At 47.9% G+C, this 17,135-nt stretch overlaps 1 protein-coding gene across 1 annotated transcript in view; it reads left to right on the plus strand.

Annotated features, from left to right (window-relative positions):
• Positions 1 to 889: 889 nt before the first annotated feature.
• The window catches only part of MGAT4B (alpha-1,3-mannosyl-glycoprotein 4-beta-N-acetylglucosaminyltransferase B), a 50,679-nt gene continuing 34,433 nt past the window's right edge, over positions 890 to 17,135 (plus strand). The window contains exon 1 of the mRNA XM_064388376.1: positions 890 to 1,138. Within this exon, the coding sequence (XP_064244446.1) occupies positions 1,042 to 1,138 (97 nt within the window). The 5' untranslated portion in view covers positions 890 to 1,041. The remainder of the gene's footprint in view (positions 1,139 to 17,135) is intronic.

A 17,135-nucleotide genomic window follows, 5' to 3' on the forward strand; every position in this document is an offset into this window, starting at 1 on the left:
CACACAGACACACAATCTCAGACACAATCTCACACTGTCACATGCTCACAGACACAGATACACACACACAGACATGTACAGACAGAGATGTGCAGACACACACAGACACATGCACTTACACTCACACACACATACTCATACACACCCATACTCTCAGATGCTCATACACACACACATTCTCACACACTCTCACACACTCATACACACACAGTCACACACACTCATACTCTCACATATTTATACACACACATTCTCACACACACTCACACACTCATACACACACATTCTCACACACTCACATACTCTCACACACACATTCTCAGACACTCACATACACACACTCACTCTCACACACACACTCTCACAGACTCACACTCACACACTCACACTCACACACAGACTCACTCACACTCACACTCATACTCTCACTCACACACACATTCTCACTCACACTCACACACATTCATTCACACACTCACACACAAACACACACACACACACTCACACACAGACTCACTCACACACACACTCATACTCTCACTCACACACACATTCTCACTCACACTCACACTCACACACATTCATTCACACACTCACACACAAACACACACACACACACTCACACACAGACTCACTCACACACACACTCACTCTCACTCACACACTCACACTCACACACAGACTCACACTCACACTCACACTCACACTCACTCATCCCGCCCCTCTGCACTCCCTCATTCCCCCGCACGAGGGCGCCCTTCACCCGCTGCCGCCCCGCCCCTGGGCCCCGCCCTTTGGCCCCGCCCCTGGGCCCCGCCCTGTGGCCCCGCCCTCGGCCCCGCCCTGTGGCCCCGCCCCGCCCGCCCGGCGGGCCCGGCGCGGGGCTGCGTGCGGGCGGTGCGGGCTCTGCGCCCCGCTCCGCTCCGCTCCCGCTCCGCTCCCGCTCCGCTCCCGCTCCGCTCCCGCTCCGCCGGGGCCCCCGGGGCCGCCGAGGCCGCGCCGCGCCCGGGACATGCGGCCGCCCCCGCCGGCGAGGAGGCGATGAGGCTCCGCAGCGGCACGGCGCTCACGCTGCTGCTCGGCTGCCTGTGCGCGCTGCTCTCGCTCTCCTGGTACGGCGCCTTCGGCGGGCACAAAGGTAAGGGGGGCTCGGCCGCCTCCGCGGGGACCCGGCCGCCGCCCCGCCGCCGGGGAGGGCGTGCGGGGACTCGGCGAGCCGGGCCCGGCTGGACCCCGGGGGTGCATTGGGACCCAGAGCCGGTGAGCATCCTGCGGGATCCGGCTGGAGCCCCACGGTGCGGACTCGGCGGGGCTCTGTGCGCCCCTGGCCCCGCGGTACCCCCTGGTCCCCGCGGGACCGCGACCTGTGGAACCCCGGGAGCGACTGCCCGTGCCCGGCTGGGCGGGAGGCACCCAGCCGGGCGAGCTGTGGCCAGGGGTGCCCACGGAGGGTCGGGGGGCTCTGGGTGATGGGCGGGCTGTTGTCCAGGTCGGGGTGCGCTTGGCTTGGCTTTGGTGATGTGCTTCTTTGCATCCCCATGTTTATGGCCAAAACCTTCATGGGCAGTGGAGCCAGGTGGGTTAAATCTGCGTGGTAGTGCCAGCAACTGGGGGAAGCTCTCAGATGCTGGGGGTTCTTTGGGCAAACTGGTGAGGGGAGATCTGAGCATCTCTGCCTTCTCTAAATGTGTCTCTTGTGGCTCCAAGCTTAGTCCGGTAACTTCAGTGGATGTGGGACAGGTGTGACAGCTGTGGCTTCGGCACACAAATATTGGTGCTGCCTTTGCAGTGAGTAGGCAGCTGCAGAGCAGAGGTGCAGGGCCCCGTCCCGCCGAGGCTGCAGAGGAATCCTGTGCAGGTGTTACAGAGATGCTTGCTGCTTGTTTTTCCTGACAGCACAACAGTTGCTTTTCTCCACCCAGTCTCTCACTCAGGCAGTGCACTGGACTTATTCTGGCCTGGAATTGTGACAGTTGCTTCTGAATTGTGTCTCTGTACTGTGTATGAGTGTGTAACCTCCTACACCTGTGGTAATTGCTCAGCTCTTCCAGTTCCTGCACTTTTAGAGGTCATTAAAGGTGTGTGGTCCAGCCAGGCCTTGATTCTCTCCTCCCACTTGCTATAGAAGCATCTCTGCCTGCCACAGGTGAGAAGCAGCTTTTGCTGAGCAAAGCTGTGACTTGCTGGATTTGCAGTCCTGTGGCACACCATGCACCATCACAAGGTGCAGCTTGTATGTAGTGCAAGGCCAGCATCAGGGCTGGGCAGCTCTTGGGGAAGGTTTTTGGGGCAGGATGATGTGAACCCACCCAGCCCCTTCCTTGGCAGCAGCCTTGGAGTGCCTGGGATTTTGTCCTGGCAGCTGCAGGTGTCTGACAGGTGGCTCTTGGAATCCTCTGCCTCATTCATCACTGAAAGCTTCCCTGTTGTGCTGCTAAGGTGATTTAAATCCCACCAGAGCTGCCTCCTGCAGAGGTTTGTGTGGTGGGCGTTTGCAACGCAGGGGTGCTGCCTCTGTACCAGGGATTGCTTTGCTTCTGCTGGTGATATTTTTAACTGGCCAAAACGTTTGCAGGTGTTGCTGTTGTGTGTTGCTTTCAGACAGAAGTACCAGACCACAGTAGTTGTGCAGGGGCAGAGGAACGCTCTGAGAACTGCCCTGTGGTTACCACTGAGCAGTGGCTTTGCTTGCAGCTTCCTCTCGTGAATAAAAAGCAGCGTGCAGGGCTGTGTGGGCTCCGAGCAGCCCCTCCTGCTTCCAAACCCCACTAGGCTGTCTGGGCTGTGTTGTCCTTTGACACACTTTAATTTTTTAACAAGCAGCTTTTCCCTGTGGCTCATGCAAGTGCCAAAACAGCACCCCTGGGTACCACTGTCCCTGTCCCTCTCGGCAGGTCCTTCTCTGGGATGTGCGTTTTCCTCTGGCAGCAGCAGATTGTGGCTGCACACAGCAGTGGCCACAGCAGGGCACGGCTGGCTGTGGCAGCACAGCAGCTTTCAGCTATTGTGGACATTTACCTATCAGTAAATGTTTCAGTACAGAGCTGGAGAAGACCTTGAGAGGTCATTGAGTCCATCTCCTGCCCTCCGCAGGATCGCTGATAACCAGCCCCTTCCTGACAGATGTTTGTCGTGTTTGTTCTTAAAAACCTTCGATGCGGGGACTCCTAAGCTCCCCAGACAATCTGTTTGACATTTAGCAGCCCTCATATTAGGCTTTTCTTATGATTTGTACAGAAATGTCTTTTTCTTCAGTTCAGTTTCAGGATTGCTCTTCTTTTTTTCCATCTGTCGGGAATAGGCAGAAAAGTTCCTTCTGTCCTTCTTTGCAGCCAGTAGATATTTGGAAGTTGCTACCATTTCCCTTCCTAATACAGATTAAACCACACTGGTTCCTTTGATCACTATTTTTTAGGTCATGTATTCTTGGTCGGCAGTTGCTTGTTACTCTCTTCTGGACCATCATCCTTAATGAGGGGGATGCTTAACCTGGATAAAGGGCTGAAGTTGCTGCTGTATTTTTGTTCGGAAGACTAAGCGTTACTTTGTAGCTTTTACTAACAATGATCCTGTTTATACATCCCACTGTGTGTGTGTTTCACTTTTGCCATAGGTGACTCATGTTTATTTTTTATCCCATCAACCCTTCAACTGTTCCTCTCCAGATGTTGTCCTGCTTTTCATTCCTTATCTTGTGTTTGCCTGGTTAATTATTCTTACCAATTGCATTACCTCACGCTTGTCCTTCTTGAACTGTATCCTTTTTTTTCCCAGACTGCATCTTGTAAATTATTGTGATTGTTTTGAATTCTGATCTTGTCCTCCTGCATGCTTGCAGTCCCTCTCAGCTTGGTGTAGCCTTCCAGGGCAGTTAGCCTGTTGTCTCTGCCATCAGCCAAGTTGTGGATGAAAACACCAATTGGTGTTGGATCTGGGATGGGTTCCACTGGAAGCAGCTTCAGCAGAGCCCCCCAGTCTGGGCTCAAAGAGCAGTGCCCCACTCACAGGTGGTCTCCCAGCAGTGGTGGTCCTACCTTCGGGCAGCTCAGGCCAGTCCCTGCATCCCTGGCTTCACTGTGGGGATATCCCTTCAGACACCATCAGATGTCTCTGAAATCTTTGTTTCTTCTCCTTCCTGCAAGTCCTAACACCCTGTCACAGAAAGAAACATGATAGATTTGATGTGATTTGTTCTTGATGAACAGGTTATGTCTTGCTGAAGTTCTCCTTGTCTTCTAAGCATTTCAGCTGAAGTTAACCTGATTATTCTATAAATTCCTGCTTCCTTATTCCCATACCTGTATTTTTCAAAGATAGGCTTTGTGTTTGCCAGTCCTGTGATATCACTCATGCCCTGTGAGTGATGAGACAACTCCCAGTGCTCCCGAGTTGCTGATGTCGCTGAGTTCTGGGGAAGTCTGGCAAGGTGTCCGCATTGCCTCTAGTGGGGAATAATATGATATTAAAATGTAAGGCATTGCAGAGTCTGCTTGTCTTCCCACTCTGTGTTGGGAGGACAAAACAATTAATTGAAAGGAAAAAAAAAACCCAGAACAAACCATCTCTAGAGCTGCTTTTCCGAGACCAGCTCAGGGCTTGTTTACCTGCTAATGGTGTTCTGCTGTGCTGTGTTTATTAGTAAAGTTTTGACCTCATGGTCTGCAAAAACAGATGCTGCCTCTTTCCAATTATAAATGGGGTTTGAAATAGTCTGCTGGAGTGGGAAGAGAAGGGCAGCCTCAAATAGCACAGCCACTCACCCAGGCAGCAGGTGTCCAGCATCACGTCCTGTTCGGAGGTGGGCCACGTGCTGTGCGTCATGGTGGTGGGTGTCTTGGCCAAAGTCTGATATTCTCTCTTTGCTGATTTTAGATTTAAATACGGTTTCACTTCCCAAAACCGTGAGCTGCCATGCAGAAAGCTCTTTTGTAACCTGGTGTCAGGTGTTGGACGTGTAGGACTTGACTGTGGAGGATCAGGCTTTGGGAAGGCACAAGCAGGTTCAGGTGCCCAATGTGGGGACTCTAGGGGACTCAGTGAGGGATTGGTAAAACCAAGAACGTTTCATGACTTTAGGTGAGTCACAAATACAGGTAGGATGAAGGCAAACAATTTAACCTACCAATTAAATTGTTGTGGTTTTTTTTAATTTCCAGTGGTGTAAACTCTTTAGTTCTCATCCGTAATGTTTGTTCTTATCTTGACTGACTGATCAGCCATGTGCTGTTTATGCAACCCTTCTCTTTGCCCTTTGCAGCTTATGCCAGAGCCATAAATGCTGGAGGATATTTGATTTTTAATTGGACAGGAAATTTTAAATCTTGTGTTGAACCTCTTAGGAGACTCCCATTGGAAATGCTGTGTGTAGAGGCTGGCATGTTACCTCCTTGGTATGGCTGTGTAGCTCAGGGGAGGCTCTGTACCCATGTTGCCTGTGCAGGCTTCCCCTGGCAAGTTTTTTCTCTGTCAGCTTTTAATGATTTCTAGTTGCTCACTGCCAGCCAGCTCCTGGCATCCATTGTAAAACCCCAGCTGCGGCCAGCTCTGTACCTGCAGGTTTGCCTGCAAAGGGGGGTTGCTGTTTGTGTGGTGGCTTCACACCCCTGAGATCAGTTGTGACTGTGGTATTTTGGATGCTGACCTTGTGGGAGCTGTTTTTCCTGGGGATGTTGTGAAGTGCTTCAGAGCAGGCGTGCAGAGCTCCTGGAAGGACTCGGCACACGCATCCTGCTGGGTGTCTTGGTGCAGGTCTGAGCACAGGGTTTCTCCCTTGGTCTGTGGGTGTGGTGAGGAGCAGGATGCTGGGTTTGGTGGCTGTGGGGCCCTGCCTGCAGCGTGGCTGTTCCTCTGGAGCAGCAGGGAGGGCTCTGTAAGGAAATATCCCTCGTGCAGCGCCACGCACGGCGGGATGCTCTGCTCACTGGGGGTGTCCTTTGTGGGAAGCAAACTTTGTCCTGGAGGGATGTTCCTCTGAGTGTGTTTACAAAGTCTTCTTCTATAGTGCATAAAAGCCGTGAACACTAATCCGCTCTGGAAGCAGCAGAGTCAAAGCTTGATATTGTTAAAGATGAGCCGTGTCCTGCGGCATGTGGGGTTCCCGCTGCTTTTTCATTTCTGTTGCCTGCACCAGCTTGACTTCAGGTTTTTGTAGTTCCTTTGAGGTCTTGGGCACTGCCTGCAGCGAAATGGATACAAGTGAAAGCCCTGGTTTGAGCTGGGATCGCTGCACGGCAACCCTTGCAAACGTTTCCCAGGAGGAGAGATGCCAGCAGGAGACCCAGCAAGGGCTTTTGAGGAGTGAGGAGGTGCAGGCAAGGACCTGGCTAGGGGACCATGGAGTTTGGAAATCTGTCATTAAAATGCATGGTGGATAAAAAGGTGTGCAGGAGCATTTCTGAGAGACTTTATGTGGCCTGGGTGGTGCTCAGCAGACATTGTGTGAAATTGGTGGCTGGAATGCAGCAGCATTTGCAAAATTACAGCGCCTGTGACTTGAACAAATTCATCCCAAGAGCGAGGGGCACTGTGTAATCTGTTGAAATGCATTTATTAAAAAAAGTTGTTCATTGTCTGGAGTCATCTGTATATCTGTTTTCGTTTATTTGCAGTTTTTTAAAGGCCTTTAAATGGGCCTCTTGACCTGTATTGTGTGTGTGGTTGCTGTGTCCCATTGCTGCTCCCACACTAAGAGCTGTGGCTGTGATGGAGTTGAAGTTACAAGGGCTCTCTGCTAACCTGTGTTCTCCAGCATAGACTTGGATTCATGCCTTGCTGTGCTGTGTCCCTCCCAGTCTTGGAACAATTGACTGCCTGGTTTCATGCCTCAGTTCCCATCTGCTCTCTGGGGACAGTGGCATCTCTTGTCACAGGGGTTTGGAGGACACTGCCACGCTTCTGTGACAGCAGGGTCTGTGTCAGTGCACAGGAGAGGAGGAGTCAGAGGAGGTTAACACACCCCCAATTACATCAAGTACTTCTCTTGGTTTACTTCTGTTGGAGAACAAAACTCATTTGTGATTCCCTTTGATTCATCTAAAACAAATCATTGATTTGTACTTATATCCTGAATGTTCATTGATTATTCACTTAGTGTTTAATGTAAAACACATCTGTAGCTGGCTAATTTAAGTGAAGCTGCCAGTCATCTCCAGAAAGCCTTGAAGACACTAAGTGCTGGAGAAATTGCTTTAGCAAGGCTGCTGCAGGTAGGCTTGGATTATCCATGGTTCTCCCTCTTCACATAACCCAAACCAGTCACCAAAGGACCAGTTTTTCTGTTTGTAATGTAAAGAAACACAAACAAATATCCCTACTGGGGTGCCTGGCTCAGCACAGGCATCCACAGCCACCAGGACTTTGAAGGAAGTCAAAGCCACCTGCCTAAAAATACTTGGAGATGATGCTTAATGTTCTGGGTGAAGGTTTTCCATATCATTATTGCCCCAATTCTAATGTTCAAGTTTTCTTTTTCATGAGACAGAGATCAAGAGGTTGGGAGATTGGGTGGCTGAAGAGAGCTGCTGTGGTGGCAGAACTCACTGGGCAAATTAAAGGATTGTGGAAAGTATTAAAATAATCAAAGAGCTTCAGCGGAGGCGGGCAGGTTAGCATTGTTAGGAGGAGAGGCTTTTCAGGGAGGGCTGATCAAGTATCTGCTTAGCAGCTTCCTGATACAGGCAGAGGATTGTTGTCTTTGATGGAGGGGAAAAAAAATTTCTGCCTTTTCCATTTGAATTGCAGCATAGGGGGCTTTTTATTCAGCAGTGCCCTTCTTGGGTTTATTTTCGAGCTTATGTCAGGCTTCCCTTTCAAAGCAGGAAAGTCTGGGAGTGGCAGATTCCTGTATTAAATAATCTCTTTCTGCATTAATTGTGTCACTGGCCAATTCTCCTTCTGTTTTTGTCCCGGTGTCAAGTCACATTTGAGTCTCCAGGATCAGTGCATTAGCATGGATGCATCTCTGATGCACAGAGACAGCTCTGTAACTCTGTCTTCTCTCCTGCCTGCCCCTGCCTTGCCAGTGTTTAAATATTCTATCCTTCCTGTGTTACATACAGGATAAATGCTTACCTAAAGGTTAATCTGTATTTTGAAGTGACTAGACATGCACATGAAAATGTCTTTGATGCGAGATATTTTAATTTCTGCTTATATTAAAGTGGACAGCAGTGGTGTTAAAATGTAAATCATTAGGCTTTAAAGAAGCTTTTGGGCAAAAATTAATCTCCACCTGTCTTTTATGTTCATGACGAGTTTTGTTGTGTTGCAGTGTCTATTTACTGGTGGCTATAATCATCACTCTGGTGGTTTAGGAGTTGTTGGTAGTGGGATGGATACTGAACTGTGGAAAGAGCAAGGTGTTGGCTTATGTCAGTGCTGCTGTCTGGTCCATACCTGTTCATCAATGAGTTTTTAATGATCACATTTTCAAGTCTGCCTTAGATTTTTCTTCTCTCCTGTGATGCCAAGAGCTTTCTGGAAGGTTCAACCTGGACACCCTTTTTTGTCACTCACTGCTTGTACTTACGTGGCAGTAAATCCTCTGTGTATTGTCAGTGTTCTGAGGAATGTCACGGCTTAGGGAGGAGGCCTGTGGTACCAAAAGGCTGTGCAATCTTTAGAAGCTCTTGTAAATAATCAAAGAAACACTTCTAGTCCTGAGAAATTAGCTCCTTGAAGATCTCTGTATATATATTTTGTATAGTGGAAACGTGTAGTGGTTTAGTTAAAGTGTAGTAGTGCCAGTACCAAGAACTTCATGCAGAAGGTGGAGAAGATTTCTGAGGGAGAATTAAATGTCTTTATTCCTCCCCAAAAGACAGTCAGGGGAGCAGAACTGCTGTGCAGTGTCCCCAAGGTGTGTCCCCACGTGAAAAACAAGAGCAGTGTTTGTCTGTGTTCTTTGCTGGCTGAATGGATGGATCTGCTGAGCTGATCCAGCTACGGCTGAGCTCTCTCAGACTCAACCACAGACAAGTACCTGTCAGATGAATTATTCAGTTAATGCTAGCAGAAGTGTTGGGGTGGTCTCCCCTCCCTCTGCTCTGTGCCCAGACTGTGATCTTTTACTTTTATTTGATCTCACCTTTCATGTTTTAACTATTCCTTTTTCGTGCCATCTCTCATTGAGCTCTCTGGAACTGGCTTTGATATCTTTTCTCTTTGTCTTCTATTTCCCTCAGTTTCATCCCTTTCTTCTTCCTTTGATATTGTAGAAAATGACCAGGATGGAGATCTTCCCTATGTCTTCCCTCTCTTAATCTTGACCAGTTCAAGTTATCCACTTTTTGAAGAACTTTACCAGGCACTTGCCCAATAGCGTGGCTCCCTTAACACCAAGCAGTGATTTTGGGTAGGAGCTGGTTTAGGCTGCCTGGGAAGAAGATGCTGCTGGTCCTTGTACCGAGCTTCAGGGGTTGTTCTGAGTCCATCTGGGTCCCTGGAGTGGTGGTCAGGCCAGGCACAGCCCCAGGACTAACCACCCTGGCCCCAGAGTGAGGATGTGCCGTGGGATGTTTCCACAGGTGTCACGTGTGGGGCGGCTGGTGCTGATGGGCAGCAGGAGCTCATCCTGAACTGCACATACAGAGCTTCAGCTAAACTGAAGGAAAAGCAAAAATTGTGTTCAAAAGGAGATTAATTTGCTAACTTTGAGGAGCGAGGAGTATTTAGGGAAAAAAAAAACTGGAAATGCAAATTCTGGCTGAGCACAAGCTTTGTCATTTGATGGCTGAAATTCTCCACTTCGTTGTGCCAGTGAATCCACATGAAACATGTATTTTCCCCAAGCTAAAGAGCTGACCTGGGTGGGGGAGGTAAGTATCAGAGTGGTGGATGAGCATAATTAGGACTTGGATTGTGGGTTGGCTCTGTATAGATCAGTTTGTGTTTCGTTAATGTCTGGTTCCACCCTGTCTGTCTGTTTTATTGGATTAATTTATTAGTTTCTGAAAGTGTCTCTCCAGTGAGCTAAAATATCTATTTACTGTAAGTATTTGGTTACCATGAAAAAGTGTATTTGGCATGTGTTTGGCAAATATTAAGTACTTTCTTCTGTTTCTTTTGCAATTTAATCTTCTATTTATCTTGGGTATTGATTGCTGAAGGCCTTGGTAATTATTTGCTGATCTTGAAAACAATTATTTTAGAGGCTCGAATTACTTTTGTAATATTAATCATTACCTTCGTGTGTTTGCCTTAAAGGATGGGGTCCCTCTGACAGCTCCAGGGTGGACACTTACTGTCTGAAACGATGCTGCCATCTTAAAATAACAAAATCATTACTGGTGTTTTGTTCCCAAAACTAAGCAAATACTCGCAGAGATGCAAACCTGGCAGTTGCAGTCAGCTTGTGAATTCACTGTTCCTCTTGATGTGAGGAGTGGCCAGATTCTGAAGTCAAATAAAAATATGGTTGTATTCAGTTTCCAAAATAATTTGAGGGTGCGTTGGTGCAGGGCTGGTGGGGCGAGGGGCAGCCCCCCTCTGGTGGCAGTGGAGCTCTGCTGGGAGGGAGAGAAGCCACACTCCAAAGGGTCTCACACTTGCAAGTGAATGTGGTACCATGCAGAGGCACATCTTGCTTTGGGGGAAGGTGAGAAATTGAAAAGTCTCTGCTGGGAGCTGAGTAATTGGCACCTGCTATTATTGTGTCCCTCCTCCCCCTTTTAATAACTTGTTTATAGAGATACCTCTCCTACAGATCTCATTACACAGCCATAAAGCACGATTCTTTAAAAAAATACATGCATTCCTATTCATGTTGGGTCTGAATACCTACCCCCTTCACGTTCCTTAAGGAGAAGGGATGGTTTTTGTGGTACCCAGGCATCTTTCCTCACTGCTGTCAGAGTCACAGTGCCCATGAGGAGACGAGCTGTGTCCTTGCCATACCTGGATGGAGATGTAATTCTTCCATTAATACAAAGCCTGGCAGGCAGTTAGAGTGGCTGGGAGGGGAATTTTGTCTTCTTGTTATTTTAGGCCTTGAAGCAAGGGGTTGTGTTGGGTGTTTGAGTGACGTTGGCCTGATCTCCAGCAGAGCTTGCACAGTGCCATAGATTGCTAGAGAGCACGAGAGGTGACGTTTGGCATGTGCCCCAGGATCTCCTGTGCCCTGAATCCCCCTTCCTGCTCGTGCATCAAGTGATACTTTAATTGGTTTTAACAGTTTCATCCCTGTTCTTTTATGAGTGGATTGTGGTGCAAAAGGAAGCTGGGAGCGTTTTTGGATCCTGTCCTGGGTAATTTGATGAGTAAGTCTCGCTGAGCTTCATCTCTCTGCAGGTGCAGTGATGCATCTCCTGCAGGGGATGCAGCAGGAAGAACGTCTCCTACTCCTCCTCCCAAACACATATGTGAGGAAGGAAGAGGAGGAGAGGGCAAAATCATGTCCATGACAATTATTTTCTGATTCTTTTCATCACCTTATAGAACAAGAATGACAAGGGGAGCCTCAGAAAAGAGGGCATTCCAGCAAGCCCTGGCAGGGATGTAATCTCTTTTCTTCATACTGAGGTATAAAGATAATTCCAATCGGGTTTGAAACAGCGGATGGCAAATAATTCTTGAGCAATCCGCTTATGGTGTTCCAGGATGCGAATGAAAACCACTAATGGGATAAAGAAGGATCTAGATAATTATCTGAACTGCATTAAATCCCATCCTTTCAGTAGAATACTCTTGTGTGGACACCGATTTCATGTGTATCAAATGCTAAAGCTGACTAGACATTTTCAGAAGCTGGTTGATTCCAACACAGCCATCCTCTCTTGGTGATCATCTATCTTTTATCTACCTGGTTGGTCATAATAAATCTGATTTCTGGTCTCTGCTGCCCTGTTTCCTTTTTTCCCCCTCCCCGCAGCAGGTTAAAGCTGTGACACACATTCTCTCCAGGGCAGATTTGAAACCTCCTTCATCTTTTTCTCCTTTCATTTGGTCTGCTGTTTTGAGAGACTTCCTGGGGTTTTTTTCCCTGTTTTACAGATGGTAGTGCTGTTGTTTTAAGTCCGACAGAAGAGCTGCATATAACATTTAGGTGTGCAGGATATTTTTTTAATTGATCAATTTTTTATCCCCCCATCAAGAACTCTGCCTTGCAGTGTGGGGAACAGTGCTGTGCTGCAAAACAAATTCAGTTGTACAGTCAGCTAATGAGGCTCTTGTGGTAGCTCTTTGTGTGTGAATCTAAGGGACACCCCATGGATGGAATGGAGGATGGCAGAAAGAGAAAGGAACAGTTTTGTAGTGACTGAGACCGTGACATTTAAGTGGGGTTGGCTCAGTTAACAGCGTTCAAAGCTTTGCATTATGGAAACTGTTCTCTGAGACCCCATGGTCAGAGGAAAGGGTGACACAAACACACCTCTAAAAATGTGAAGAGCACCTCTAGGAAGTGGCTGATTCTTCATTATCCCCCAGCAGCTTAGGCAACTGCATTTTCCAGCTGTCAGAGAGCCATTTCTCTCCAGTCTCACATCAAGTGTTCCCCAAGTGAACTGAGGCATGTCTGAGCTGGCTGCAGCCTCTCTTGGTGAGCCAGGCTGTGTGTCCCACAATGGGAGCAATCTGGAGACTCTCAGCTGAGATGGCTGCCCACGAGCTGTCCTCCAGCTGGAAGAGGAGGATTGGCAGTTGGCACCATTCCTTTGCACTCCAGAGGACAGATGCTGTTCATGGCTCTTTTGTCAGGGAAAGAGTCCCATCATTCATTTGGAGAGTGCCCAAATGCAGCTTCTCAGTAGCAGACCCTCTGAAAGCACAAGGTTCCCATCTTTACTTGCTGGCATGGCAGCCTTGTTAAGGCTCAGTTGTCTTTAGGAGTACAGAAGGGCTTCCTTGTTCTTAGTCAGAAGTCAAAGAAGAAATTCTGTCCTGTCCAAGATGGACTTGGGTCTCCAACCTCCCTCATGTGGCAGAGAGAGTTACAAGGACTAGTTTTGTGCTGAAATCCAAGGAGTTGGTGTGTCTCTTTTTGCTGTGAACTCTAAATTGCTCTTGACACCAGAATTGCTGTTCACACCAGCGTGAGCTGTCACTTGCCTGTCCCAACTGGAGGATATCCCTAAAGGCACATGAGGCTCAGCCCTTCCATGTCAGGCTTGGATTTGGGACGGGGAGGCTGCACAAGGGTGTGATGTGCAGCTGGGCACACCCAATAAGGCACTTGCCAAGCAGGTCTGTGTGTAGAGAAAAGGATATGTGGGATCCTTGCAGCCTCTGGAAGGCTCTTTAGGAAACAAGTCTTGTTTAAAAATTGTGGCCATTTTTGGTTTTGGTGACATGCTTCTTGAACAGCAGCTCTTAAATTTAAATGCTCACACAGAAGAGTCAGTATCAAGCTTTCTTCACCTTCTGATCACAGTTGTGTGCCCTGTGGCTCTAGGAACAGGGCTCAGCTTTACAGTGATGCCTGGTGCAGGCTTTTGTCTAAAAATACTGACATTCTGCAAGAGGAGTCTGGCAAGGTCCAACAGCTGATTCCTTAAAATCCATTGATTGCTGTTTAAAATAAGATATCCATCCCACACTCTCATGACTTGCACAGAGATCTGGATGAGCATTTTCACCTGGGTCTTGGTATCACTGCACACCGTTAAGATGAACCACTCATTAAGAAACCTCATTACTTGCTCCATTAAAGGTGTCTGGTTAGCTAAGTTGCTAATTGAAGTGTCCTTTCTTCAACCCAGTGTTGTGATGGAGCTGTTCCTGGGGCTGTTATGCCAAGTGTTACTTCCACAGAGCATTATAAATGATCTCCTGCCATCTCCTGCTTGGGTGAGCGCTACCCAGAGAGAAACTGTGTTTTTTTCCAGCTGTCTGCACAGCTCTCAAGTGACTTGCACGATGCACACACACAGAAAGGCAGATATTTCATGTCTCTTTGGAAATCTGTCAAGACAGTGGCAGATCGCTTAGCCTGGGTTGTGCTGTTTGTTCATAACTTCTAAAATGCAGGTCAAGGAATATTGCTGTAATATTTAAAGGTCAGGCAAAATTACAGCCTTTAGCCCTTTGTAGCAGCTGTGGTCATCAAAGGAGGTGTTTTCCTCTTGGGATTGAAACTTTCAGCACTTTTCTGTTGTTCCAGAGTGCTGGTTAGTTGTTCTGCAAGCCTGCAAACCAAAGGTGGCCATTTCTGCAGGTACCCCTGGTGGTGCTCAAAGGCCCCAGCTGAGACCAGGATCCTCTCTAGTGTGCCCTGAATGTCCTGGGTGCTCTGGGAACCCTCTCAGAGAGCTTCACCATGAAAGGCTGGGCCAGGAGGAGTGGGTCCCTGTGGGTGAGGTGCTTGTCAGTGGCAGAATTTGAAATCCACATTGACTCATCAGCATTGTTTGGTTACCAAGGTCACTGCAGTGCTGGGATGTACATGGGGATCATTTGCATCAGACTTGAGGATTTCATGGAGAGGAGGAAAGGGAAGATGTTGACAAGAGAGCTTGTAGGTGGGTAGAATTCAGATCACTGCCAGCCAGTGCAGAAAAGGTCAAGAAATTCTTTAGTCTGCTGGTGTGTGGCGTAGCACACTGGCAAGGTGTGGATTTTGTACACGCAATCGTGTTTCATTTGGCTTCAGGAGAAGTCCTTTTCTCCTGCTGCCAGCTCCTTTGGAGGTGCCCTCCTTCCCTCTGCTCTGCCTACATTTCTTGCTGTGATTTCAATTATTTATACCATTTCTCTTCCCCTTAAACTGCTCCACTGCCTGTGCACTGTGGAAGCAGCTGTCGCTCCCCAAGCCTGCTCCGCTGATGTGTGAAGAGCTGATCCCTGTGCACACAACTCGTTAAGAGCATTTCAGGGCTCTTCAGTGTGGGCAACTATGTGGATGTAAAATTGCAATTGGATCTTACCTTACAGAAGATTTTAAGTGCTGCTGGTGAAGTAATGATCTACTTACTGATGTCAAATAGCAAGAAGGAGCTGCTCAGGGTAACAAGGGGAGAGGAGGAAGAGTTTGCAGAGGAGTATGTCCCCTTCTGATGCAAATGAAGCAGCTTAAAACTAGAGGTTATTCTTCTCTTGGTTCCACCCGTGTGCATTCAGCAGAACCTCATTAAAATAATTTCCTTTCTTTTTGACACAGGCTGATGTCACAGAGGTGACAGGGAGGTGCAGCCTCACCTGGCTGGTCTGGATCCAGAGCTGAGGCTGAGAGGGCAAATTCAGCCATTCAATTCAGTCCTCTTTCATTTTTACCTCCTCAGCATTAAGCTTGGAGAATGAGCAGAAAATGTTTAAATCCCTTTCCTCATTGCTGCCATGTTAAAACTGAATTAAATCTCATCCAAAGGCAGCCTGTGCTGTAGGAAACATCTGCCATGGTCTAAATTATGTTTTGAGGTCAGAATTAAAATGTATGTAACTGTTGAACAGTGAGTAATGAATACTCAAATCCTGCTCTTTGCCAACAATTGTTTTGCAAGATGTGATTTGTACACATCCTTTGTACCTATGCAGGTACATGAATGTGTTATTAGAATAGGAATCAGCACAACATGTCACAGGAAAGAATGGTTATAAGGTGAAGTGGCTTGCTAGAAATTTAAATAATTTTTTATTTCAAGATTGCATTTATTTATTTGACTTCTACAAATGTAGCTTCTGGAGTGTAATTGATGTGGGGATGCAATTGTATTCACGGCACATATGTGTCAGGGACAATATTTATGTGCAATGGCTGCTCCATGAAATATCTGTTCTGTCCTCTTGGCTCTTCCATCCAATAAGTAAACGTGAGCTCTCAGGGAAAGTACAAACAATTTTAGAGCTGTTCTAGATACAGTCCTTAAGGAATTTTTTGATTGTGTAACTGAAAAGAGCTTTTGAAAAGATAGAAGTCTCAAGTAGAGAATGGCCAGAGAGAGGCTGGTGCCCTACTGTATTTGATGGGCTTTCAGTCTGCTGATGGAGAAAAGCTAAAGCTCCCTCTTCACAGCATGTCTGAGGACTGAGACTCTTGGGGTGTGTTTGAGTGCACGGGTTTCCTTTGGGTAGAGACCATTCAAGTTCGAAAAAATCGCTCAAGCTCCTTTAATTGTGTCCTGTCTTTCAGTGGGAATTGCAGAGATAATTGCAAAGTAAACTGAGGAGAGACTGACAAATATGAATGAAGCAGAAGTTTGGGCAGGTGTGCTGAAGTCATACTTGTGGTGCACAGTGCCCAGCACTGGCACCACGTGTATTTCAGAGGTTGCCTCCATGGTGCTGCCAGATTCCCAGGGGATCAATGGATGTCTCTGTTCAGGGTGAGGGCTCCTGAGGCCCCACAGCAGTGGGGTGAGGGTGGAGTAGGTGAGAGTAGGAGTGGATTGATGAAAAGCAAAGCCCTCTGCGAGGCTGGCTGGGTGTCATTCAGCCTGTTTCTCAGCTGGGCACAGGAGAGGTTCCCAACCTGCCAGGTGCATAAATCCCTTTGGAACCTCCCTCTGAGCATCCTTCCTGCAGCCCCTCAAACACATATCTACAGAAGGATGGGTTTGCATTTCTCTTGCTGCTGGAGGAAGGGCATTTATGGGTTTTTTCTGGGAGATCTACCCTTTTTCTGGGCTGCCTGGGGAGGCTGTGGGACTCGGGGCAGGAACCTCGAGGTGTGCCAGGAGGGCAGACAGAGGGAGCATCCTCTCTGCAGCATCTCACCCTGTTCAGCCCTGTGTTCTTCAGCAAGGCTCCAGTGCCAGACAAAATACACATGTGGGGAGGCAGCTGGTGCCAAAGCTGCTCGAGGAGAGCAGCCATTAGTGCTCAGAGCTTGGGTGGATTGATTGTGCTGCTGTGGAAACCCAGGGCCAGGGGCCAGGGGTGGGAGGTCACACCACGGGCTGCTGTCGGCGCAGAAGAATGAGAGAGATTTTTATGTTTTGTGGCGCCTCTTTTCCTACTTTGGAAAAAGCTTTTATTTTATGTGTCTGTGTAAATGCTTTATAACCCAAGTGCTGTGAGTACTTTGAGTAATTGCTCAAAAATTGATGGTGAATTTTGACCATGTACAGACAGTGCCTTCAAGTTCCAAGGATTCTTCTCTCAGATTGTGATGCATTTTTTTACTGCATTTAAATGAGTTATTTTATATAAATTCTGAGTGCTGGCAGGCTTACAATAACTGGGTTTTTTTTAAGCTTGTTTTTTCT

Source organism: Passer domesticus, chromosome 13 (genome assembly GCF_036417665.1).
Source record: "Passer domesticus isolate bPasDom1 chromosome 13, bPasDom1.hap1, whole genome shotgun sequence".
Taxonomy (NCBI): domain Eukaryota; kingdom Metazoa; phylum Chordata; class Aves; order Passeriformes; family Passeridae; genus Passer; species Passer domesticus.